General features: G+C 33.8%; 1 protein-coding gene across 1 annotated transcript; it reads right to left on the reverse strand.

Moving 5' to 3' along the window:
• Positions 1–1,044: 1,044 nt before the first annotated feature.
• On the reverse strand, positions 1,045–25,402 carry LOC129890275 (uncharacterized). Its single transcript, XM_055965849.1, has 10 exons — positions 24,989–25,402; positions 23,812–23,888; positions 22,939–23,021; positions 7,262–7,437; positions 5,743–5,964; positions 4,060–4,295; positions 3,371–3,554; positions 2,096–2,266; positions 1,797–1,873; positions 1,045–1,138 (listed from the first exon to the last, which is right to left on the reverse strand). The coding sequence occupies exons 1-10, from the start codon at positions 25,283–25,285 to the stop codon at positions 1,045–1,047; spliced, it is 1,617 nt and encodes a 538-aa protein (XP_055821824.1). The 5' UTR covers positions 25,286–25,402.
• Positions 25,403–26,326: the final 924 nt, after the last annotated feature.

A 26,326-nucleotide genomic window follows, 5' to 3' on the forward strand; every position in this document is an offset into this window, starting at 1 on the left:
CCCACACTAAACATAATGTCGGGCTTGCTTGCTGTAAGATACAGAAGTAACCCCATGATACCCCTAAAAATAGTCTTATTTACCTTAGCACTTGATTCATCTTTGTCAAGCTTTGAACTGGTTCCTATAGGTGTAGTTTGTGTCTAACTTATGATACTTCTTTAACAGCTCCTTGATGTACTTCTCTTGATATATATATACGTGCTTGTTGGAGTATGTCTAATTTGTAATCCACGGAAGAAGTTGAGTTTTCCCATCATGCTTATTTCAAATTGACTCCTCATAAGATCTGCAAATTCTTTGCTTAGTGAATTTGTTGTTGCTCCAAATATTATATCATCTACGTAGACTTGAACTATTAACAGATATTTCCCTCTAGATTTCAAAAAGAGGGTGTTGTCAATTTTCTTTCTTTTGAAACCATGATCCAATAAAAATCTTGAGAGATTTTCACACCATGCTCTGGAAGCTTGTTTCAATCCATATAGGGTCTTATCAAGCTTCATTACATGATTTGGGTGATTAATGCCCTCGAATCCAGGAGGTTGTTTCACATAAACTTCTTCCTTAAAATATCCATTTAGGAAGGCACTCTTAACATACATTTGAAATAATTTAAATTCCATGTATGTTGCAAAAACAATGAGAATTCTAATAGCCTCCATTATGGAAACAAGAGCAAAAGTATCATCATAGTTTATTCCTTCCTCTTGATTATAACCTTGAACCACTAGCCTCGACTTGTTTCTGGTGATCATTCCATTTTCATCCAACTTATTCCTGAACACCCACCTGGTCCCTATGATAGTTCTGTCAGAGGGTCTAAGAACCAAGTGCCAAACCTGACTTCTTTCGAGTTGGTATAATTTTTCTTGCATTGAGTTTACCTAGTCAGCATCACACAAGTCTTCTTTAACATTTTTTGTCTCAATGATTGAGAGAAAAGCCGAGAAAGTCATCAGATTTGTAGTTTTGGATATGGTATGAATACTAGAATCCAATGGAGAAATTAGATTGTCCAAAGGTTTGAGATGACTGATGCTTCTATCCTGAAGCTCTTGATATCAGTTGAGAATCTTCAGTATCACCTGCTCCATCAGCTTCATCATTTTCATCATCAGGTTCTGGGTGCTTTTGACTGGTTTCACAAGTGATTTATGGTGAACTAGGTTCCAACACTTGTTCCCTTCACTTATCATCATCATTGTTATTTTCTTCATTCTAAAATAGAGCTTCTAATGATTCATCATCTAAGACACTGTCTCTTTGCACTTGTGGGAATTTTACTATCTCCGAGTTATCCTTGTCATTTAAATTTTCGATGCTCTCAGATTCATCAAAGATCACATGCACACTTCCTTCTACACAAAGAGTTTTCTTATTGTAAATTCTATATGCCTTACTTGAAGATGAGTATCCTACAGACAAAACTTCATCACTCTTGGCATCAAACTTGCCTAGATCATCCTTCCTATTGTTAAGAACAAAATACTTACACCCAAAAGCTTTAAGATGAATCACCATAGGCTTTTGATTGAAATTAGCTCGTATGGAGTTTTGTTGATGAGGGATCTGATTAAACACACATGTTTGTAATATAACATACCGTGTTAACAGCTTCAGCCCAGAAGGTTTTTGGAAGGCTAGAGTCTATCAACATGGTTCTTTCAATTTCCATTAGTGTTCAATTTTCTTTCCACCACTTTATTTTGCTGTGGGGTTTTTAGAGCTGAAAAATTGTGATGAATCCCTTCATTTGAACCTTGGAGTTTTCAAATTCTTTCCCATGATCTGACCTGATCCCTGCTGTCTTGTAGTTCATCTTCGTCTGAATCATCTTGGCAAAGATGATCAATACATCCGCTACCTCATCCTTGGATCTCAAAAACATTGTCCAGGCAAATCTTGAAAAACATCCACAATCACAAAAATGTACTTTTTCCCACCTCTGCTTTGGATCTTTACAGGACCATAAAGAGGTCTGGATGTATTCACTTCCTTTTTGGACTTAAAAGAAAATTTTGGTTTGGTTTCCCTTAACACATGTATCATAGACTTTGTTTTCCCCAAATCTTATCTTAGGAAGACCACGAACCAGGTCCCCAACAATAAGTTTGTTAAGAAGAGATGTGCTCACATGTACCAGTCTTCTTTTCCATAGATAAACACTTTCATCTTGAGCCCTAAGGCATGTCAGGTTGTCACTTTGAGCAGAACTGAGATCAGCCACATACATGTTTTTGCATCTTCTGACTGTGAGAATCACCTTATTTGTAGACAGACGTGTTACCAAACACTTCTCAGACAAGAATTTGACTTATTCCCTTTATCATAGATTTGGGAGACACTCAACAAGCTATATTTTAGCCCATTTACATAGTAACCATCTTCAATGGAATGTTCTAAGGATTTTTCAATTCTACCTATCCCCAAAATATAACCCTTTTTTCTATTTCCAAATAAAACACTACCAACTTGTAACATTTTGAGAGAGAGAAAGTTTTCAGTCCTCCAAGTCATGTGCTTGGAGCATCCACTATCTATGAACAAGCATTGACTGCTTCTTCTTGACTGTTCCTGCATATGAAATCACTTATCAGTTCTAGGAACCTTTCAATTTAAGCTCCCAAAAGGCAGACAAAGGTGTTATTAATGACTTCTTGGTCCAAGAGGGCAATTGTTTTTTGGAATTTTCCAATTATTGAACCTGCTCCCTTTTTCACGGATTTATTATTAGCATTTTTTGACTGATTTTCAAACACCCTTTTTAAAACTTCACATTCCTTCTTAAGATGATCATTTTTTCTACACCGTAGACACAACAAGTTATCTGACATAGATACATACTTGCTATGAGGATTAAATGGGGGATCTATCATGTTCACATAGCTTAGAACTTAGACCCTTTGCATTATTATTCCTCTAACTAGTCATGTCATGCAGCATTTTGGAGGATGTAGTCCACTTAAGTGGTTCATGCAGATCATTCTTGAGTTTTACCAGATTCCTTTCTAGTTGAGTATTTCTTTTTAGTGACATAAATAGTTTTAGCTCTGAATCTTTTAGTTTTTCTTCAAGTTCAAACTCAATACTAATGGCCTTGCCTTTTAGCTTCTCTCCTGACTTAGAGCTTATGTTAAGCATATTCATGAGTTCAGTTCTTTCAGTCTCCAATTCAAGTTTTTTTTTCAAGATCTGATAATTGAAGAGCTAAAGCAATTTTTTCATCTTGAAAAATGTCAATGCTATTGTTTAGGAAATCCTTTTCAGCATTCAACTCACACAAAGAGTCAATCAACACACATGCTAGCTTCTTTAGTTTCTTAATAGAGTAAATATCAAGATTTTATGTAAGATCAAGTAATGCTACCTCTTCTTCAGCTTTATCATCAGATTTTTCCATGAAAGAAAAAAATGTGTTGAAGAGTTTGTCATCATCTTTCATTACCAGCATAGATGCATCCTCAGGGTATTCTGACTCTTCAGATTCACTTGAGGAGTTTTTCAAAACACCAAGTGTCTTCTTCACCACAAGATCTGTTGTTGCCTTTCTTCTGAATTTGTCAGCAACCTGGTCCCTTCATTTGTCACCTACTGGCTTGACGTATTCTTTGTGTTCAGCCTTGTTCTTAGGGTAGTCTCTAATGAAGTGCCTTGGCTTTCCGTATCTGTGACAAACTTTAACGTTATTTAGGTTTCGCCCAAAATATCTTTTCTTTCTGAATCCACCATGTTTTCTCATAATTTTGTGAAATGTGCGAGTTAGATAAGGACTTGTGTTTTTTGTTTTCGTTTTTATAACCGTCATGTTGCTTATTCATCTCATGAGTTTTTTAGATTTCTAATAAGTACATCCATGGTGAGTGTCTTCAATTCCTTTGCCACAGTGATAATATCTACCTTGCTTTCCTATGACTTTGGAAGAACTCTCAGAACCTCCTGACCTGCTTGCTTTGACTGATAGGTTCACCTAGACACCTTAGCTTATTTGTTATGGAGGAAAACCTGGTATATATTTTGTGAATGGTCACTCCTTCTTTCATAACAAAAAATTCATACTGAGTGGTTAGCATGCTAGCTTTGGATTCTTTGACTTGCTCTGTTCCCTCATATGCATTCTTCAGACAATCCCAAATCTCTTTGGCTGATTCATATGCTGAGATCTTATTATACTCCTCAGCTCCAATGCCACATATGATAAACTTTTTAGCTTTGTAATTTTTCTTAATCTTCTTTTTGTCAGCTTCACTGTACCGTTGCCTTATTTTAGTAATAACTTTGGTGACCTCTCCTTCCTTCAATTTAGTTGTGCGAACAAAGGGTCCATCAAGAAAAATGTCCTATAATTCACTATCTTTGGCCATGTGGAAGTCATACATACGAGTCTTCTACCAACTATAGAATTGACCATTGAAGTAAGGGGGTCTTGTCGATGATTGAACTTTCTTCAAATTTAGTGGAGAAGCCATTTTTTCACCGGAATCTCTCTGGGTGTTAGCCAATTAGAGAGCCTTACTCTGATATCAAATGTTGGAATGTATGCGTCCACTATACTATGGGACCAGGTCCTCGTTAACTAAGAAAAGATAATAAATGGAATGCAAAAGTAAATAACACAAAACTTTTACGTGGAAAAACTCCTTGTTCAAGGGAGAAACAACTACGACCTGTTCCACAGAATTTCCAAATCAATCTTCACTAAGGTGCAAAAGCAAATCTATCTATTACAATCTATTGTAACTAGATACTAACCTTCTCCACCCCTTGGCTTGCAACAACTCTATCACAAGAGTTCGAGCCTAAGTAATATGACTATTGCCCACTACACAACTATCCTTAGTTAATGTAGACTTCAATAGACAGATTCGAGGTTAACGCTTAACCAAGTATTGAAGTTAGGTTTTATGGGTCTTCACTATTGGATGGATCGGATTTTAATAATTGGATTGGGTAAATTATTAAATGGAGAGTAAATTTTTAATTGTGATAAAAATATATTCATGTAGATGCCACATATGATGATAAAAATAGAGATATGGGGTTTAACAATTAAAAAATAACTATGTGTCAACAATTGAATGACAATGATAAATATATCAAAAAAATATGATTAAGGGATAAATATAACCTTTTTTTGAGATTCACAGATCAATTTGGATTGGTTATTGGTCAAAACCAAAATCAAATTTATTTAATTATTTTTTAAATTATTAAAATCAAATCAAATAAAATATATATTCATCGGTTTGACTTTCATTGATTTCATTTTAGTTTGATTTGGTTATTCAGTTATTAACCAAAATTAAAAATAAAAGAAACGATAGAAACAAAGATGACAAAAATTCATTCAAAAAGAAATATTATTTTCGTTCCATTTTGAATCTTATAATTCTTATATCAAAACTTTAATTATATTTAACTTCCTGCTTATATTGTTAGCTAATTCAATTACTAAACAACATAAACTTATTGAATAATGCATAAACTATATTATGCATTGCTTTTAAATTAGTGTGTTACATTTTTTGTATTAAAAAAATATTTATAAGAACAATATATTATGTATATATAATTATTAAAAAAAATATGTATATAATTTGTCAGTTCAATTCGATTAGATTAATTTTTTAATACTTTTTAAACCAAATTAAATATTATCAATTTTAAAAAATGTAATATCAAATCTAATAAAAAATAATTTATTTAATTAATTTGATTTTTCGATTTGGATCGAGTACGTACCTGTACACGGATTGACTCTCCTGGTTTGCCAGGATACCCTCCTGGTTGGGGCAACCAATAAGGTTGTACCACTGTTTCTCCAGTAAACCAAATGAAGTGTTCTATAGGTTCTCCAAACCCATCTATTAGAAAATTTTCAAACTCATGCTCAATTTTATCAATTTCTTTTGATTTTCTCAGAAAATACCAAAGATTATTGTCATGATTATCATTCACTTTAACCTGTTAAATAAAATACAAACAAATAATTTATTCATTTAGTTTTTGAGCTTATAAAATAAAAATTCTTATAAAAAGTATGTAAATTTATAAGTGATCTACAAAATTATTTCAGACCTGATATTAATTATGAGTTTTGGTTTTTGTAATATATGATTAGATATGTTTGATTATTTTTTCTTAGGAATTTGTTCAATCTCAGGGGTTAAAATCCGATGAAAGAATTTAAAATATTCTAACTTATTTGGGATCAAGACGTAGTTATAAAATTATTGTTGTTGTGTACTAACTAATGTTGATTCTTCTGTTTGTGGATCTTTGGAATAAAATTATTTATACTCGTAAATTTTATTTTAAAAATCAAATTCCTTCTTAAATTATAAATAATAGATATTCTCACCATTTTTAAAATTATTTTTTAACAATATCTATTTCACCCTTATCTTCTTTTTCTGTTACTTCTTTAAAATCATGATTTTTGTAATCTATGGTAATAAATCTTTTATAGAACAAGTACATTTTATTTTAGAGACATTATTTTAGAGACAAACAAGAGTGGAAACTATGGATTTGGTATATAACTAATGACATTCTATGATAAAATTAGCAGAATTTTTTTAATTAAGAATAAAGAAAACTCTAATATAACTTTATAAATATATTTCAATATAGATAAGACAAAATTAATCAATAAAAATAGAGGTATATTTTATAATATATTTTAAAAATTATTTTTAAATTAGAATTTAAAAATAATTTATGAATGACAATCAACATTTGTTTATCTTGATAGCCAAGAAAGATAAGAGATAAGAGATAAGTGAAAGACAATACATGGACATCACTTAAACTTAGTCCTAACTGTCAAATTCACAACTAAACTGATAGTTTGGATCAAGTTTGAATGTCTGTCTATTTATTTAGCCTAAGTTAATTTCGAGAAATGAGATCTTTTGATCATTTATAATATGAATAGAAGAAAATAATCTTTTCAGATCTCTATAAAAAATTATAAAATTATAAAATAAATAAAAATTATAAATAACCTACTAAATCAATTTCCCTATGAAACTTGAATACACAGACAAGTATGAATGCACATACATACATTCTTAAAATATGTAATATTAAAACAATAATCATAAAAAGTAGCATTAGAGTTTGCAACAAATTCATAAAAGGGTTATTTTACTTATAATATTTATAAATTAGATAAAAATCTAAAATACCTAGGTCAAAAAATAATATGTATATTATATATAAGTCAAATCAATAAGTGTCAAATATCATATAATTATACCTTTCCGAAAATTGGAAAATTAGCAAGTTGACGAATTTCTGCTTCTCCGATAATAATTTCTTCTTCTTCCGATGCAATTTTAGGAATTTGTTTTCCCCCCCATCTCCACCATTGGTGAGAGGATTTTGTAAAATGGTGATCTTCCATGTCATAAAAAAATCCTAGAACCTCAAATCCTACAAAAAAAAAGGAGAAATATCTTTCACACCAATAAAAACAAAAAAAAGGGTATTAAAATATAAACCTAATTCAGTTAGCTGTTTGTTTTATTTTTTATTTAGACTTTACAAATTAATTAGTCCATTTTAATAAATTTAAGTCCAAGACTCATTACACCTTGGAGCCCAACCCCATGCCACGTATCACAGTGACTAGGTATCCAAGATCAACAAGAAGACGTCATGTGTTCAAATGATGTGGTAGTTTCAGTCAAATTCAAGAATCAATTACAGTTTGTCAAGTGTCAAAATGACATTTTGGTGAATTATAAGCAACCTTGTCCACTATCTACAACTATAAATAGAGAATATACATGACATTCAAAGCATTTCTGAAAATATTTCAAGTATTGGAGAAAGCAATAACATTTACTACATAGTTCTTCTGATCAATGGAGTTTTTTCCGGATATCAACCTGAAGCGACAAAGTGTTTCCTCATGTTCTCAGAGATCAAATACATCTCAAAAAGGTCTAGATCATTCTACATTCAAGAAAACACTATAACACGTTTTTAGCCTAAACTAACTCTAAAAGACCAAACAAATTGCACTAGGCAGGGACTACGAGACCCTTCAAGGGCCATACTCAGCTTCACGACCTGTGGAAAGGGACCAAGAAAGTGACGGGAGTTAGGGGAGGTGTACATGAGAGGGACAATGGCTCGTGGTGAGCACTACATACTGTAGTCCCTTCCGTGGAGTTGACCCTTAAAACTCCCTAAGTTGGGAGACGACCACGATAGGCTTCACGGTCCGTAGTAGCATTCACGGACCATGGTGGCCTCTATGGAAGTCAACCCCTCCTTGACCAGTTCAACTCAGGACCACGACCATCGCCACGGACCGTGGTGAGATTCACGGGCCGTGGTGCCCCTTCGTAAAGGGGCCCGTCTAGATTTTAGTGAGGGTTATTTTAGTCTTTTTTAACCTTTTTCCACCTTAAGCCTATATGTTTAGGGACCAAAAATCATTCCCTTATCATACCCCAAAGGGCTTTCCCTCTCATTAGCACGTAGAATTTTTGAGAGAAGAGGTTAGAGAGGAGAAAAAAAGAGCTAGGGTTTAAGGTTTTCAAGCGAGGTCTTTGATTTTTAGCGAGATAATCTTTATTTTAGGTATGTAAGGGTAATCACAACGTTGGACTGAGTTCGTTCTTGTACCCTACATCTTCATTCAGTCAAGATTGAGTTTGCGTTTCAATTCCGTTAAGTTGAGTTCTTGAGTTATCTATGTAATTTCTTATTGAGTTATATATATGTATATATTGTGATGATTTTCATGACTTGCATTCTTAAATTGTTGTTCATAATTTCATTCACATGAACCCTAGTTGAGTTGATAATCATTGTATTAACATGAATTTATTTTGAGTTGACGAGAATAGTTTTGATGCATTAAAAGAAGTATAATTTTAAATTGAGTCTATGCATATTTGATTGGGTTTTGAATGAGCATGAGTCTTGAATGAGTTGAGTACGAGTTGAGGGTTAAGGTTATTGCATATGATTCCAGGCAACTTAAAGATTCATGAGAGGAACTACTTAATTTACAACGTTGAGTTAGCACCCGTAATGTTCGCTCTTCTGACTTGGCTTCACTATCTCTATGGTGTGCATGTTGATGTATTTGCTGATCACACGAGCTTTCAATATGTGTCTACTTAGAAAGAGCTGAACCTGAAGTAGAATAGATGGCTTAAGTTGCTCAAGGACTATGACATGAGCATTCTCTACCACCCAGGTAAAGATAATATTATTACTGATGCTTTTAACAGATTATTTATGGGGAGCACTTTCCATGTGAAGGAAGGAAAAAGTGAGTTGGCTAAAGAGGTGCAAAAACTCGCATATTTGGGAGTTGAACTTATTGAATCTAGTGAAGGTAGTGCTATTATTTAGAATGGAGCTGGATCTTCTCTACTTGTTGTGGTGAATGAAAAGTAAGACCAAGGCCCCATTCTACTTCAGTTGAAGGATAATGTTCATAAGGAAAAAGTCATGGCTTTTGCCAAAGAGAAAGATGGGGTATTAAGGTATCAAGAAAGATTGTGTGTTCTAATTGTTGATGGCATTTGAGAAAGAATCATGACAGAGTAACATAGCTCCAGATATTCTATTCATCCGGGCTCTACAAAGATGTATCATGACTTGAGAGAAGTATATTGGTAGAATGGAATGAAGAGAAATATAACAAAGTTTGTGTCCAAGTGCCCAAACTGCCAACAAGTGAAAGTTGAGCATCAAATGCCTTGTTGTGTTGCTCAGAACATTGAAATTCCAGAATGAAAGTGGGAGATGATCAATATAGACTTCATTATGGGCTTATCATGATTTCGTAGACAACATGATTCGATTTAGGTGATTGTGGATAGGATGACCAAATCAGCCCACTTCTTGCTCGTTAAAACTACAAACATGACAGAGGATTATGCAAGGTTGTACATTTAAGAGATAATCAGGTTGCACGGAGTTCCTTTGTCAATCCAAATAGAAGTACTCAATTCACTATGCAGTTTTAGAAGTCGTTCCAAAAAGGTTTGGGTTTGAAGATGAATCTTAGTATTGCTTTTTATCCATAAACAAATGGTCAGGTAGAGCATATTATTCAGACTCTTGAAGATATGTTAAGAGCCTGTGTTATTGATTTCAAAAGTAATTGGAATGACTATTTTCCACTTATTAAGTATGCTTACAATAATAGCTTTCATTCGAGCAGTCAAATGGCTCCATATGAGGCTCTTTATGGAAGGATATGTAGATCGTCAATTAGTTGGTTTGAGGTTGGTGAAGTTGAGTTGATAAGGCCGAACTTATTTCATCAAGCTACAAAAAGGATAAAGATCATTCATCAAGGGCTGAAGATTGCACAAAGTCGAGAGAAGTCCTACACTGATGTTAGGAGAAGAGATTTAGAGTTTGAGATGAATGATTGGGTATATTTGAAGGTTTCACCCATAAAGGGAGTTATGATATTTAGGAAGAAAGAGAAGTTGAGTCTGCGTTACATTGGTCTTTATCAATTTATAAAGAGAATTAACAATGTTGCCTATGAGTTAGAGCTTTCAGCAGAGTTAGATGTCGTTCATCTAGTGTTCCATATCTCTATTTTTAAGAAGTGCTTGGGAGATCCTTCACTCATTGTTCCTACAGAAAATATTGAAGTGAAAGATAGATTGTCCTATGAAGAGATTCCTATCTAGATTCTTGATTGTCAGGTTCTAAATTGAGAACCAAAGAGGTCGCTTCAGTCAAAGTTCTATAGCGAAACCAGTTTGTTGAGGAGACTACATGAAAAGCCGAAGAGGATATAAAAACCAACTACCCACATCTATTCGTGCATTTTTATGACGATGCTGATGGCAATATTCTTTTTTCTATCCTTGAGTTGATGTTCATTCCGAGTTTGAGTATATGATGTGTATTCTTGAGTCCGAGTAAATGATTATTTGAATGTTTGAGTATCTGAGTTCTTGATTTAAATTCATGCCTTGAGTAAGGTCATATCCTAGTCATCATTCGAGGACGAATGATCCCAAGAGAGAGATATTATAACACTCCTGAAGTTCTTAGCCTAAACTAACTCTAAAGACCAGAAAATTTGCACCAGGAAAGAACCATAAGACTCTTCATAGGCCGTACTCAACTTCACGGCCCGTAGAAAGGGAACGTTAAAGTGACAGGAGTTAGGGGAGGATTTTATGAGAGGGATCATGACTCATGGTCAGCACCATGGACCATAGTCCTTTCATGGAGTTGACCCCCAAAACTTCTTAAATCGGGAGATGACGACGATAGGGTTCATAGTCGGTAGTGGCATTCACGGACCATAGTGGCCTCCGTGGAACTCAACCCCTCCTAGCCCATTTCGGATCAAGACCACGACCATTACTACGAATCATGGCGAGCTTCACAGGTTGTGGTACCCGTCCGTAGAGGGGCCCATCTAGATTTTAATGAGGGTTATTTTAGTCTTTTTTCATCTTTTTTCAACTTAACCCTGTACATTTAGGGACCAAAAATCAGTCCCTTATCATACCCAAAAGGGTTTTTCCTCTCATTAGTACGTAAAACTTTTGAGAGAAGAGATTAGAGAGGAGAAAAATATCTTTGATTTTTGGTGAGATAATCTTTGTTCAAGGTATATAAGTTTAATCACAATGTTGGACTAATTTCGTTCCCGTGCCCTTTATCTTCATTTAGTCAAAATTGAGTTTGAGTTTGAGTTTGACTTTCAATCCCGTTAAATTGAGTTTTTGAAGTATCTATGTAATTTCTTATTGAGTTCTTTATATATATATATATATATATATATGAGTATATTGTGATGATTCCCATAACTTGCGTTCTTAAATTGTCGTTTATGATTTAATTCACATGAACCCTAGTTAAGTTAATAATCATTATATTAACATGCATTTATTTTAAGGTGATGAGAATGGTTTCCACACATTAAATGAGTATGATTTTAAACTGAGTCTATGCATATTTAATTGGGTTTTAAATGAGCATTAGTCTTGAGTGAGAATGAGTTATGAGAAGTCTTTAAAATTTCTATTATTTGAACATGAACATTTTGAGTATAAATAATTATTTTGAGATGGTGTTTTAAAGATGTATGAACGAGTTTGAAAGCATATTTTAAATAAAAGAGTAGATGATTAATATGAGATTGAGTTTGATGAGAGTCCAACGAGACTAGATGAGATGATTTGATTATAACGATTTGATTGAGTGTATGAGTATATTGAGTCTTTTGGGATTGTTACTGAGCACCGATTTGGGTAATAATAAATGATAACTCGAACTCTATAAACTACATAGCCAGCATAGGATAGAGGCAATACCTCTTTAGTCCCAAAAAGAGGACTTTGATTGATTATGGATCTAATGAGGTTTCTTGCAATTCTTGATGAGCTGCTAACCAAGCAAGTCATTGAACTCCATACGTCATATAAACCCAAAAAATCCAACAAAGTTGGCGATCCTAAATTTTGTAAATTTCATCTCATCGTCAATCATCACACCACAAAATGTTTCATCCTGAATAAGAAGATCATGACATTAGTACAAGATGAAAATATCGTTATAGATGATGGTAGACAACTGAGACAAACCACGCTAGTATCAAACTTCACCACAAGAATGATTTAATTTCAGAAGCTCTACAACCTGTGCGCCTTGTGGCATCACAAAAAATTGAAGAATAAATCACCATACTATAGTTTGGAAGCTTTGAACGAATTGAAGTTCTTGCCTTGAAGAAAATAACTAATACATCCAAGGTAGATGACATCTCCAATGAAAAAAATGGTGACATTTGGAATTTGGGCGTTGGCAAACGACAAAAGAAGCAAGGGACTTATAAATTACAACTTTCGAAAGTCAACACAAGATCAAGTGAAATCAGGTTCAATTATGTGAAAGCATAAAATCCAACATTAAATCGAAGTGCAATAATGCTTCATCACAAAGAGTTAGAAGAAAAGTTACATTGATGGAATTCTTCTCTGAAATGCTCCTTGATGAACGAGGCTAAACTGCAAATTGAAACACTCCTCGATGTATGAGCATAAATTGCATGTTACTCCTCACCCAATAATTTTGAACTATGAAAGGTTAAAAAAATACTCATTTTTCTAAACTAAGTTATGGCTTGTTCCTCTTCATAAAGATACTAAGGAAACTTATAGTGTTATTCTAAGTTCGATCACATGAATAAAGTAATAAAATAAAGGTCCATATTGCTTGATTATCACAATGACATGTTGAAGTGGCATATATAACACATGAGCTAGATATTTCTTTGCCAAATATGCAAAGGAGAAGATTCAAGCAAGGCAAATTCTGAGCTGACTTCAAATGCATATCTGTACAAATTCGTAAAGATTTTGATCATGATTTTCACACTTTATAACAAAAAAAGACGCTCATGATTCATAGGCTCCTATGTTGAGTTATGAATTTTCTACCACAGTCGCTCAAGGTTGCGGAATTGACCATCAAAATTTGAAATAAATCTGAGTTGACTTCAAATGCATGCAAAACTTACCAACATATTTTGAAATTAATTTGAGTTGACTTCAAATGTATATTGGTACAAATTTGTAAAGTTTTTGGCAATGATTTTTACATGTATTGCAGTTCTTGGATTCCTCTTTAAAATGAAAAAATTAGCTCATCATGGAGAGGCTCCTACGCCGAGTTATTAATTTTCTATTACAGTCGCGCAATGTTATGAAATAGACATATCAAATTTCAAAATTATCTTCAGAATTTAATTCCGAACAATTTGGAAGAAATTTTGATCTGAAATTTTTATGTATTGTAGTACGTTGAGTTCCATTCTGTGGGATAGTGGCTCACAATTCCATCCCTCCTACATAAGAAAATAAATATACTTGCAAAGATGTGCAAAGTTGGAATTCACAAAGTGTAAGTAATTAGACGTTTCATGTACTTCTTTTGTCAAGAAGAAGAAGAGTGCCCCAACGTTATTCCACATTGAAGCTTGAAGCATGAAATTGTAGATCAACGAAGTTAGAGGGGATACACCAAGTGTTTTCCTCATCATGCTCATATCGTGTGCTTTCTCTTCGTAAATCGAAAGAGAGGTACTCCAAGTGTCTCTCTCGTGAAGCTGCAAAGGAAGATGTGATGTCAACTTGCTCTCCAAGGATCAAAAAATGCTACTTCAAAGGCTAATATTTCCAAGACCTCAATAAAGAGAGAGGTTGCAAGTTGTGTTCGTCAACTCCACAAGAAAGGTAGATTCTCCAAGTGGTCTCTCACGAAGGCTCCAATGAAAATTGAAGCTGCAAATTATCTCTGCCAACATTGTGGATTCTCCAAGTGATCTCTCTTAAAGGCTCCAATGAAATTAAATAAGCAAGTTATCTTCACCAAAATCTTGTATTCTCCAAGTATCCTCTCGCCAAGATCAAACAAAAATTAAAGCAGCAAATTATCTCAACCAACGTCGCAATGAAATTGGAAAGTGAAGCGCCAAATGGTTATTTTCCGAATCCTCATAGAAAAAGGTAGATGCCAAACTAAATTGTTAATCCCAAAGTATCGATCAAAAAGGAAGTAATGCACCAAATGATTCAGCATTGATCATATGGACATTTGGTAGATTCCTTAGTGATATCGAGATCATTTGTGCTTCCTCATTAATATAAAAAAATATAATGGAGATCATAGTTCTGTAACGATCTATTTCCGTCATTATGGATAACCCAATGGGAAAGGAAATTGGGCCAGAAAACTTCTGAGTAGTAACTTGAAAATTTTGAGCATATGTCAGACTTGAGTGAAATTAAGTTCGGTGAGGTCTTGGGTAATCCGATAATGGATGAGTGATTAAAATTTGATTTTGATAGCTTGAGTTTATATCCAAGATATTAAGAAGCATGTACGGCTTTACAGAATCAAATTGAGGCTAGTAGATCTCCCGTAGTAGATCTTGGAGTGAAGCGTTAGTTTTATAATATCATGGTTTGAGGGTGTGTTTGAAATGAAGAGTTGGAACGTAAGTTACCAGTTTCTGTTCTCGTGCAACCCACCACGATGGGATTATTCCCATATAGTGGGGCCTCCATGGCAGGGTAAGTGGCGCTATGACGGGACAACCATGTATTTGAATGGGGAAAAAGTCCCAAAATCATCTTTATTTCTCTCACTTTTTTCTTGAGAGATTAGAAGTGACCTAGGAAGATATTTCTTCAATTTTCCACCAATTTTTGTGCTAAAGGTAAGTTAGAGTCCGTTTGGATTGACTTTAAGTTGGTCAAAATCAACTTAAAGCCCCTTTTTAGCTTTTGGACGTATTTGCCTAATGCTAACTTTAAGCCATAAAGTTCTTAAAGTCAGTCAAAAATGAAAAGTTAGGATTCCTAATTATTTTTTTCTAAGTGTTTAAAGTCATTATCTTTGATCATGAAAATTACTTTTATATCCCTCATATTTTAACTAAATTTCCAAACTACCATTTTTATTCTTTTAACCTTAAAATTCACATCATTTTCCTCATTTAAGCACTTTTATCCAAACACTCAACTACTTATTTATAAAAATAACTTTCAGCACTTTAAAGTTCAAAAAACACTTCATACATAAAAGTTACTTTTTTAAGCCCATCCAAATGGGCTCTTAATCATTACCCTAACTTTTAATTTGATTCCTAGACTTTAGAATATAGGAAAATCCTCTTAGGGGAACGGTTGAACTAAATTAATGATGGAAAAAGTCCTAGTTGGGAGAGATGATTATGAAAGTCATCAAGGGTTAGAATTTTGATATAATTCAGGTATCGTAGGCTATTGTTTATTGATTCCTTATAATTTTGGTTGTTTTAAGACCAAGAACCAGGCAAAAGACTTTTGGAAAGGAAAATCTCCATCTCTTTAGAGTCCTCAAGTCTTGGTTTTGAGGTAGGTGATGGTTTATTTTCCTGTCTATGTTATATGTGCTTGTTAACTGCAATTGAAAGTATCGAATGCATGTATGTGACTAGAGAAGATGTAATGAACTTGATGAAATGACTAATGTGATTAATTGCATGCATTGAACTTATTACTTAATTATGCAAGCTATGAACTATTCATTATGATTATGATTCTGACCGTTGGATCAGATACTATGCCGTTAAATATTAGATAGGGTGTCATGCCGACATATACTAACTATTGGATCGAGTACCACTCACATAAGTATTGAATCGGGTGTCAAGCTGACACATAATGCATCGAGTACCACACTGATACAAACTGACAATTTGGGTATGGGTCCTATGAGAGGACCATTGTTGACTGTGGTATTGAGAATTGACACTAAAACTGTATGTTTCTTATGAAATGATAATTAGTAACATATGTATGTATATGTCTGTCCTTACTATGCGGTGGTTACTTTTGTAAATTGCACTCACTGTGATATCCACGTGATTATATCAGTACACCATTAATTTATGTGTACTGATACTATACTTGCTCTTTCCTTGTTAAGTATAGAGCATCTTCAGACTGTTGCTGACATACCTCTAGTATTCTAGGGTTCTGAGAGTGAGGATGCCTACGAGTTCATTCTAGACTACTTCACAAGTTAGGCATAGTACACAAACATAGAGTTGAGTTCGTGACTTTCCAGCTTCAAGGTGAACCTTGAAGCTAAGTAATGGTGGAAAGCCTTTGTGGAATGTCGATCACCAGTTCTTTCTCTACTCTTTTGGGTTCGATTTCATGCCCTATTTCTTAAAAAGTATATGCCTAGGACTCTGAGAGATCACAAGAAGGATGGGTTTATAGGTCTCGAGCACATTGGCATGACTGTAGCTACTTATGAGGCTAAGTTCCATGCCTTGTCCAGATATGCTATGTACTTGGTGACTACTGAGGAGGAGATAATTCAATTGTTCGTCAAGGGATTAAATCTCAAGTTACAGGTACCGTCTATTGAAATAACCTCTGCATGTATATGCTTTAATGAAGTGATAGACTTTGTGAAGAAAGTAGAAGGGGTTCATTGGGATGGGCAGGCCAAGGCTTTGGCTAAAAAGCCCAATAATACATGTAACTTTAGTGGTTCTTACTCCATAGGTTTCAGGTAGGCCGACATTTGTAGTGCCGCCAATTCAGTCAGCCATAATCACTTCTATGGGTGGTTACTTAGGGACTCCACAATAGAAGCTTACTTAGGAGGGTCAAAGAGCTTCTTTTGCATCAAGCAGCAGGCCGTTGCTTGACCGCAGTTGTAATAATTATTGGGAACTAGGGAACATGAGGAGAAATTTCCCCCACCCTCACATAACTGACCCCGCACAGCAGCAGACCAAAGTAGTTGTACTGGTAGACGGATGTAATAATGGTAAAAGACGTTCACAAGATGGGTGAAGAGGAGATCAAAGAGGCCATGGAGACTGTGGGAACGATAATGCAGGTAGAGGACCAGTGCATCCAGGTAGAGAGGTTGGCCGTCAGGATGACATGGCATAATTTTATGCTTTTGCGAGCAGGACAGAGGTTAAGGCATCTGATGTAGTAATCACATGTACCATTCTTATCTGTGATCGAATAACTACTATTTTATTTGATTCGGGTTATACTTACTCTTATGTGTCAGTACAATTTTCCTTGGGTTTTGATGCGATTTATGATATGCTTGATGCCCTCATCCATGTTTCTACAATAGTTGGAGTGTCTATTATACTCACCCATGTCCATCGTGCTTGTTCTATTATGTTTAAGGATTTTTAGACTTGCTTGATTTGGTGATCTTGAATATGATTGATTTTGATGTAATCTTAGGTATGACTTGGTTGTCCCCCTGTTATGTTTTTCTTAACTGTAATTCTAAGATTGTGACTTTAGAGATTTTGAGTATGGAAAGCTTAGAGTGGGAAGGGGTATACAAACCTAAGCCAGCTAAGATTGTCTCTTTCATCTAGACTAGAAAATTGGTAGGGCGGGGTTGTTTGTCCTACTTGGCTCATATTCGGGATGTTGAAGCCGAATCCCTCTCAATTGAGTCTATTCATGTAGTGTCTGAGTTTAAGGAGGTGTTTCGTACTTATTTGCCTTATATGACTCCGGATAGAGATATAAATTTTTGTATTGTCTTGGAATCGGGCACTCATCAAATCTCTATCCCTCATTTTTACATGGCTCTAACAGAATTAAGGGAGCTTAAGGATCAAATCCAAGAACTCCTTGATAAAAGTTTCATCTGTCCTAGTGCATCCCCATGGGGTGCTCTAGTCTTATTTGTTAAGAAGAAGGATGATGGTATGACAATGTGCACAGACTAAAGGAAATTGAATAGGGTCAACATCCAAAATAAATACTGTTGCCTCGTATAGATGATTTCCTTAACCAGTTGTAGGGTGCTTCAGTATTTTCTAAAATTTATCTAAGGTCTGGTTACCATCAACTAAAGAATAGACTTGAAGATGTACATAAAATGACATTCAGAACTTGGTATGGGCACTATGAGTTCTTAGTAATATCGTTTGGGTTGACCAATGTAACTGCATCCTTCATAAGCTTGATGAATGGGGTGTTTAAACCATTCCTGGATTAGTTTGTAATTATGTTTTAGACGACATTTTGGTCTATTCGAAGAGTAAAGAATAGCATGTAAACAATCTTCATATTGTTGTGGGTGTCTTGGGGAAATAGAAGTTGTATGTAAAAATTTTTAATTGTGAATTCTGGTTGTCTTCTGTGGCCTTTTTGGGGCATGTGGTTTCAAAGGAATCCCCGAAAGATTAAAGCAGTCAAGAACTGGGTTTGACCTAGTTTTGTGACTCAAGTTAGGAGTTTTGTGGGGCTTGCCAGCTATTATAGGTTGTTTGTAAAGAATTTTTATGCTATTGCCACACACTTGACTAAGATGACTCAAAAGGAGGTATCGTTTGAGTGGACTGACAAATATGAAGAGAGCTTCTAAAAGCTCAAGACTCTTTTGATCACGACACTTATTCTGACACTGTTAGTTAAAAGTAAAGATTTCATTGCTTTTGTGATGCTTCACATTTGGGCTTGGATGTTGTGTTGATGCATAATAAAAATGTCATAGCTTATGTCTCATAACATTTGAAGGTTCATGAGAGAAACTACTCGACGTATGACTTGGAGTTGGTAGTGATAGTATTTTCTCTCAAAATTTGGTGACATTATTTGTATGGTGTCAAGTGTGAAGTGTTTATTGATCATCGTAGTCTACAACATGTGTTCACTTAAAAAGACTTAAATCTGAGACATCGAAGGTGGATAAAGTTACTTAAAGATTATGATGTCACCATTCAATATCATTCAGGTAAAGCTAATGTGGTGGCAGACGCATTAAGCTGGAAACTAATTAGTATAGGCAGCCTAGCTTATTTGAGTGTTTCTAAGCGACCCTTGGCTAGGGAGATTCATTCTTTGGAGACCAAGTTCATGAAGCTAGGCATCTCATATAAAGGTAGGATGTTGGCTACTATTGAGGTTAGGACCAGTTTTATTGAAGAGATCAAGACCAAACAATTTGAAGATGAGGGCTTCAATGAGCTTAGAAAGAAGACGATGTCTGTCAAAGCACAAAATGTTGCTCTCGATGTAGATGGGGTGCTAAGTTTAAAGGGAAGGATTTGTGTTCCCTGAGTGGAAGACTTGATTCAGAAAGTGGTAATAGAGTCTCATGGTTCGCTATATTCTATCCATTAGGGTGTGACTAAGATGTATCGGGATCTGAAACAACTTTATTGGTGGCCTGGCATAAAGAAAGACATATCCAAGTTTTTGGCTAAGTGTCAAAACTTTCAACAAGTAAATTATAAGTATGAAAGGCCGCAGGTTTACTTCAAAGAATGTCCATTCTTGAATGAGAGTGGGAGCGGATACCTATGGATTTTATGGTGGGTTTTCCTAAGACCTTGGGAAAATTTGAGTCCATTTGGGTTGTGATTGATAGGCTGACGAAGTCAGCTCAGTTCATCCTAATTAGAGTAGATTACAATGCTCAGCAGTTTGCAAAGATTTATGTCAAAGTTGCACGAGGTGCTCGTTTCTATTTTCTCAACCGTGGTACGTATATTACATAAAAGTTCTAGGGATATTGCATGAGGAGTTGGGCACTCAACTCACTTTCAGCACAATCTTCCATCTACAGACTGATAAATAGTAGAAGAGAACAATTCAAGTGTTGGAAAACATGTTGAGGGCATGTGTAATTGACTTTGAAGTACATTGAGATAAATTCCTACCTTTGTGTGAGTTATCCTATAACAATAGTTATCACTCCAGCATTGAAATGACACCATTTGAAGCACTTTATGAAAAATGATTTAGATAGCCCATAAGGTGGTTTGAGGATGGATATGTGAAACCTTTGAAGGTTGATCTTGTAAGGGATGTTCAAGATAAAGTAAGAAGCATCCAAGCTAAACTCCTAGCAACCCAGAGTCGATAGAAGGAGTATGAAGATCACAAGATAAAAGATATGACATTTCAGGTAGGTGAGCAGGTTTTTTTGAAGGAGATTCGGCAAGAAGGGCGAGCTTAGTCCTCACTATATTATCCCATTCAAGATTCTTGATTGTGTAAGGTCAGTGGCTTATAGGTTGGATCTACCACCTTGCTTATCTAGATTTCATCCAGTGTTCGATGTGTCCATGTTGAAGAGGTATCATGGGGATGGAGACTATATCATCAAGTTGGACTCAGTTTTACTAGACAAAGTTCTTCAGTATGAAGAAGAATTAATTGCAATTCTTGATCGTGATGTATGAAAGCTTAGGGGCCAAAAATATTAAGTCGGTAAAGGTTTAATGAAAGCATCTTCCAGTTGAGGAAACTACCTGGGAAACTGAGAAGGGTATGCAAGAAAAGTATCCTCAGTTGTTCAATGATTCAAGTACCACTCTATTCTTATTTTAGCCAACTTTCCTATTTTAATCACTCGAGGAAGAATAATGGGTAAATTTGTATCTATTATAATGACCTATTGTCTTTGTTATGGATAAGCCAATGGGGAAGAAAATTGAGCCAGAAAACTTCTGAGTAGTAACTTGAAAATTTCGAGTCAGGTCAGACTTGGATGAAATCTAAGTTCGGTGAGGTCTGGGGTAATACAGTAATGGATGGTGATTAAAATTCGAGTTTGATAGCTTGAGTTGATAGCTAAGATATTAAGGAGCCTGTATGAATTTATATAATTGAATTCAAGCGAGTAAAACTCCCATAATAGATCTTGGTGTGAAGAATTATTTTAGAATGTCATGGTTTGAGGATATGTTGCAAAATGGAGATTTGTGATGCGAGCTAAGAGTTTTTGTTCCCGTGCAATCCGTCACGGCAGGATTATTCTCACTATGGCGGGGTAAGTAGCACCATGGCGAGACAGTCGCGAATTTAAATGGGAAAAAAATCCCAAAATCGTATTTATTTCTCCCACTTCGTCCTTAAGAGATCAGAAACAACCTAGGAGGATATTTCTTCAGTTTTCCACCAATATTTGTGCTAAAAGTAAGTTAATAATTCTCCGAACTTGTAATTTGATTCCTAGACTTTAGAATCTTGGGAAATCCTCTTAGGGGAAGGTTTAGCCTAAATTAATGGTGGGAAAAGCCCTAGTTAGGGGAGATGATTATGAAAGTGGCCAAGAGTTAGGATTTTGATATAATTAGGGTATTGTAGGTCATTATTTGTTGATTCCTTTTAATTTTTATTGTTTTTAGACCAAGAACAAGCTGGTAGACTTCTGAAAGGGAAAACTCCAACTCTTTAGAGTCCCTAATGCTTGGTTTCGAGGTAGGTGATGGTTTGTTTTCCTATCTGTGTTATACGTGCCTATTAACCGAGATTGATAGTATTGCATGCATGTATGTGACTAGGGAAGATGTAATGAACTTGATGAAATGACTAATGTGATCTATTGCATGCAATGAACCTATTAATTGATTTTGCAAGCTGTGAACTATTCATTGTGATTGTGATTGTTGAATCGGATACTACGTCAGTACATATTGAATTGGGTGTCACTCTGATACATACTAACTATTAGATCGGTTATCACATCAGTACATATTATATTGGGTGTTATGCCGACACATAATGGATCGGGTACCATGCTGGTACAAACTAACAGTTTGGGTATTGGTCCCATGAGAGGATCATTTTTGACTGGGGTATTGAGAATTGACACTGTGAAACTGTATGTTGCTTATTAAATGATAATTGGTAACATATGTCTGTATATGCATGTTCTTACTATGTGGTGGTTACTTGTATATATTGCACTCACTAGAATGGTCGCGTGATCCTACCAGTACACCATTGATTTATGTGTATTGATATTGTATTTGCTCTTTCCTTGTTGGAAAATATAAATCAATAAATAAAAATTCAAGATAATATTACTACTATAAATCTATAACAATACGTTTCAGTCTCAAACTAGTTGAGTATGACTTTCTAAATTCTTATTAGTATCTATTTTTATTAATTGAGTATGACTATCTAAATTCTATAAGTGAAGCTTGAGGAGGATACAATATACGCAAATCTTACCTCTACCTCATGGAGATAGATAAAGAGGTTGTTATCGAAATTCCTCGGTTCAAGTAGCACATATCAAAATAGATTTAAAAGGTTAAAACAAAAGTAATGAAAACATTGAAAAAAAGAAACATTCTTGGGAATACGAAGAAAAGAAATAATAACCACAATAAAATAAAACGGTAATTGAAACACAATAAATAACATGTAGTAGCATAAATCGAGGGACCATAAACTGTGAGATTGGTGCTAATAGTACAAATATAAAAGAAGAAACCTATATATCTCACTGGACAATGAGACAACGCTTAACTACCTACTAACCTACCGCCCTAATCCACAACCTTCAAATTTCATATATAAGATCATGTCCTCTATAAACGAAAAATACGACATTTCCTATTTAAAGAGAAGCGAAAAATGATACCTCTCCCAAACGAGCTTTTTTTGTCTTTGTACAGTTCACGTAGATCATTGAGATATTCGATCTCCATTTTTGCCCATTTATTACTAAAAAAAAAAGACAAATTGTGAACATATATAACAATGACAAAAAATGAAATTATATTTCTCTTTATAACACTCATTCTCTATAACAACATTTTAATATAACGATTAAGTTTTTTTTGAAACCGACGACTTGCATGCATATGATGTTATATATTATATGTTCTCTAGAACACTATTTCGCTATAACAGTCAATAAATATTCAGACAAACAATATTATTTTATAAAGTGATTTGACTATATATATATATATATATATAAATTATCTAAAAGAATGGAAAAAACATTATTTAATTTCCTCATTATGATGATAAAAGGCTAGAGTAAAATCTTACAACGAAGGATACATTTACCTATTCAAAATTTAAATAAATAGACACATTTTTCCTATATGGTAGTTTTGTATCCTACATGGTATGACGCATGTGTCTACTTGTTCAATTTTATACAACTTTAAGTGCCTACTTGTGAACACCAAAGCTGTAGGGCATAGAATGTTAGATGAAGCCAAGTAAATGACATATTTATGTATTATGCCAAAAGATAAATATATTCGCCCATTTTGATTTGTTTGTTTTACTTTTCCTTTTGGTCATTTTAAAAAGAAATACATATATATTTTTTAACTCTATAATTTTAACTTTTCATGTGATATGAATAAGATCACCAGATTAAAAGACATTTTGGTACATTTTCATAATCTTTAGTTTAAGACCATATTTTTCTTAAATTTCATGACAAATTAAAATCAGACAATCAAATTGAAACGAAATTTGAGATATATTTATATACCCTTGCTGAGGAATATTAACAATTAGCAGAATCATACTCTGGTACTCCTCGTTGAGCTGGATCCATCTTTTTTTATTCTGTAAAAGATTTATAACAAACAATGTAATATAATTCTAACTGTTTATCCAAAGGAAAAGGATAAGTTATAAATATAATTATGAAATAATCTTAACTATGTTGGCACAAAATTTAGCAGAAAGGCATATATATATATATATATATATATATATATATATATATATATATATATATATATATATATATTCTTCAAACAACAAAAGAATTTTATAGAATAAAGAGGTAACAAGTGTATTAAAATAAAATATTACTGTTTTCGTATTAATTTATATGACAATTTACATTTATTCATATTCAAACTAAATAAATTTTGATTAATATGTAAAAGAGAATTGTAGAATTTTTTTCATCACATTGACATGAAAAGAGAGGCAGTTCATACTACTTTTAGTATAATTTTTGAACATCTAAATATTAATTTTAAAAATATTGAGTCGATTTAATTTAATTAAATTTTAAAGATCAGTTAAATTAACTCTCAAAAAATGAAAAATGTTGAATAAATTGAGACAGAGGGAGTACAACACCAATATATCCAATTTAATTTCACAAGTGGATTTTTGTGAGGGTGGTGTGTATGTAGTCCCCTACGTACCTTGTGAAGTTAGAAATGATTTTTTCGATAGATCCTTGACCAATGGCGGATTAGAATTTTCACAAAGGGGATTCACAAAATAAAAATATAATGCCTGAGATTTAAAGTTGGAATCTGAAGATGAATTTTGAACCTCTCTAAATCACTGAGCCAACCTCTAATCTTGTATATATATATATACATACACTAAAATAAAAATCATGTATATACAACATAACTTTTTGCCGAGGGGGATCGGATGAACACCCTCACCCCCTCTAGATCCTATGCCCTTGACTCAAATAAAGCATATCAATATCGCATATTGAAAAAAATACAGTAGTGAAAAAGTCATGCTAAAAATAAAATACAAGAGAACAACAATAATAAAATAATAATACAATAAACGAAGAAAAAAATAATTCAAAATTAAGAATCTATAAAAGAAGAACAAATGAGAAAGAAACATGTTATGTTGTAAATTCAAAATCATTAACATAAAATGAAAGCAATTAAAGTTCTTACCAAATCATATGCTATGTACTGATATACATTTTCTTTTGTACTAGCTTTAATAATATTCAAAGATGGAGAATATGTTGAAACAACTCTTGGAAACTTTGGTGATGAAAAAGAGAAATTATGATCGCCCTTTGTAAATAAAGATTTGGAAGACTCAATATGAGAAATATTCTTGTAGGATAAATGTACCCTAGAGGGTGAAGGAACATAACATGAATAATGAGAATAATTTGAGTTTGTTCTTAGTTTGATAAATGATTGAGCATTCAAAGGTGATGATGCAAAAACCATATAGGCCATTTTGATTGCTTTTTGGGGGAGGTTTTTAGTTGGGGAGGGAGAAAAGGGTTTCTCTACCTATAGTTATATTGATTTGAACAATAATGACTTCTATATATACACATATTTATAAATGCATTAATAGTTAGGGTGTCTAAACTTTTGTGAAAGATATATTCAATTGAGTAGTCTATTAGCAAACACGTGTTATGCATATATTAATGTCGTATAAACATTGAATGCAGAAATTTTTATTAATGAATGATCAAGATAGGCACGAACAGATTTAGACAAGTTTCCTATTTTGTTATTGCATAAAGTTATTTGGATTTTTATTTTTCCTAATTGGATTGTAACTAATTATGTTTACACATCATTAACTCTTTGAGACCATTAATTGTTTTGTTAAAAAGATTAAAAAAAACGCATAAACACTCAAATCTTAATGAACAGAATTAATCGATATTATTATACTGATGAGAAACAATTATATTTGCTCAAATAATTGAATTACGTATAAATTGATCTAGACACCATTATTGTAAGAGAAAAACAACATGAATATGTAGGGAACAAGTAATTCTCATTGATGATAAGTTGGCCTTATTTATTCTTGGCTTGGTAATAAACAATAACTTTTCTTATGTATGGGACCAAGGGTGCAATGTGTTTCTTGTGATCTAACATACCAATACTTCTTCAATGGATAACCCCTTTTAAGTGTCTAATTTACAAAATTATAAAAGTTCGGTAAAAAGAAATATTTAAATAATTGTTAAGCAAAATTAATTAAGTAATCTCACATTTTCTTGGACACGACCTTTGTTTTGTATTTTATCAAATATAAAACAGTAGAAGCCACCTTCAAGTGAGTTTTGACAGATGTTTATGGTCAAAAATATTTTTTAAAATTAAATGTGGGAAAACAACAACAACAACCCAGTAAAATTCCACAACGTGGAATCTAGGGAGGGTAAAGTATACCCAGACCTAACTCCTACCAAGGTAGGACGGCTGTTTCCGAAAGATCCTCGACTCAGTAAAATCATAAAAGAAGTCAAA

Source organism: Solanum dulcamara, chromosome 5 (genome assembly GCF_947179165.1).
Source record: "Solanum dulcamara chromosome 5, daSolDulc1.2, whole genome shotgun sequence".
Classification (NCBI taxonomy): domain Eukaryota; kingdom Viridiplantae; phylum Streptophyta; class Magnoliopsida; order Solanales; family Solanaceae; genus Solanum; species Solanum dulcamara.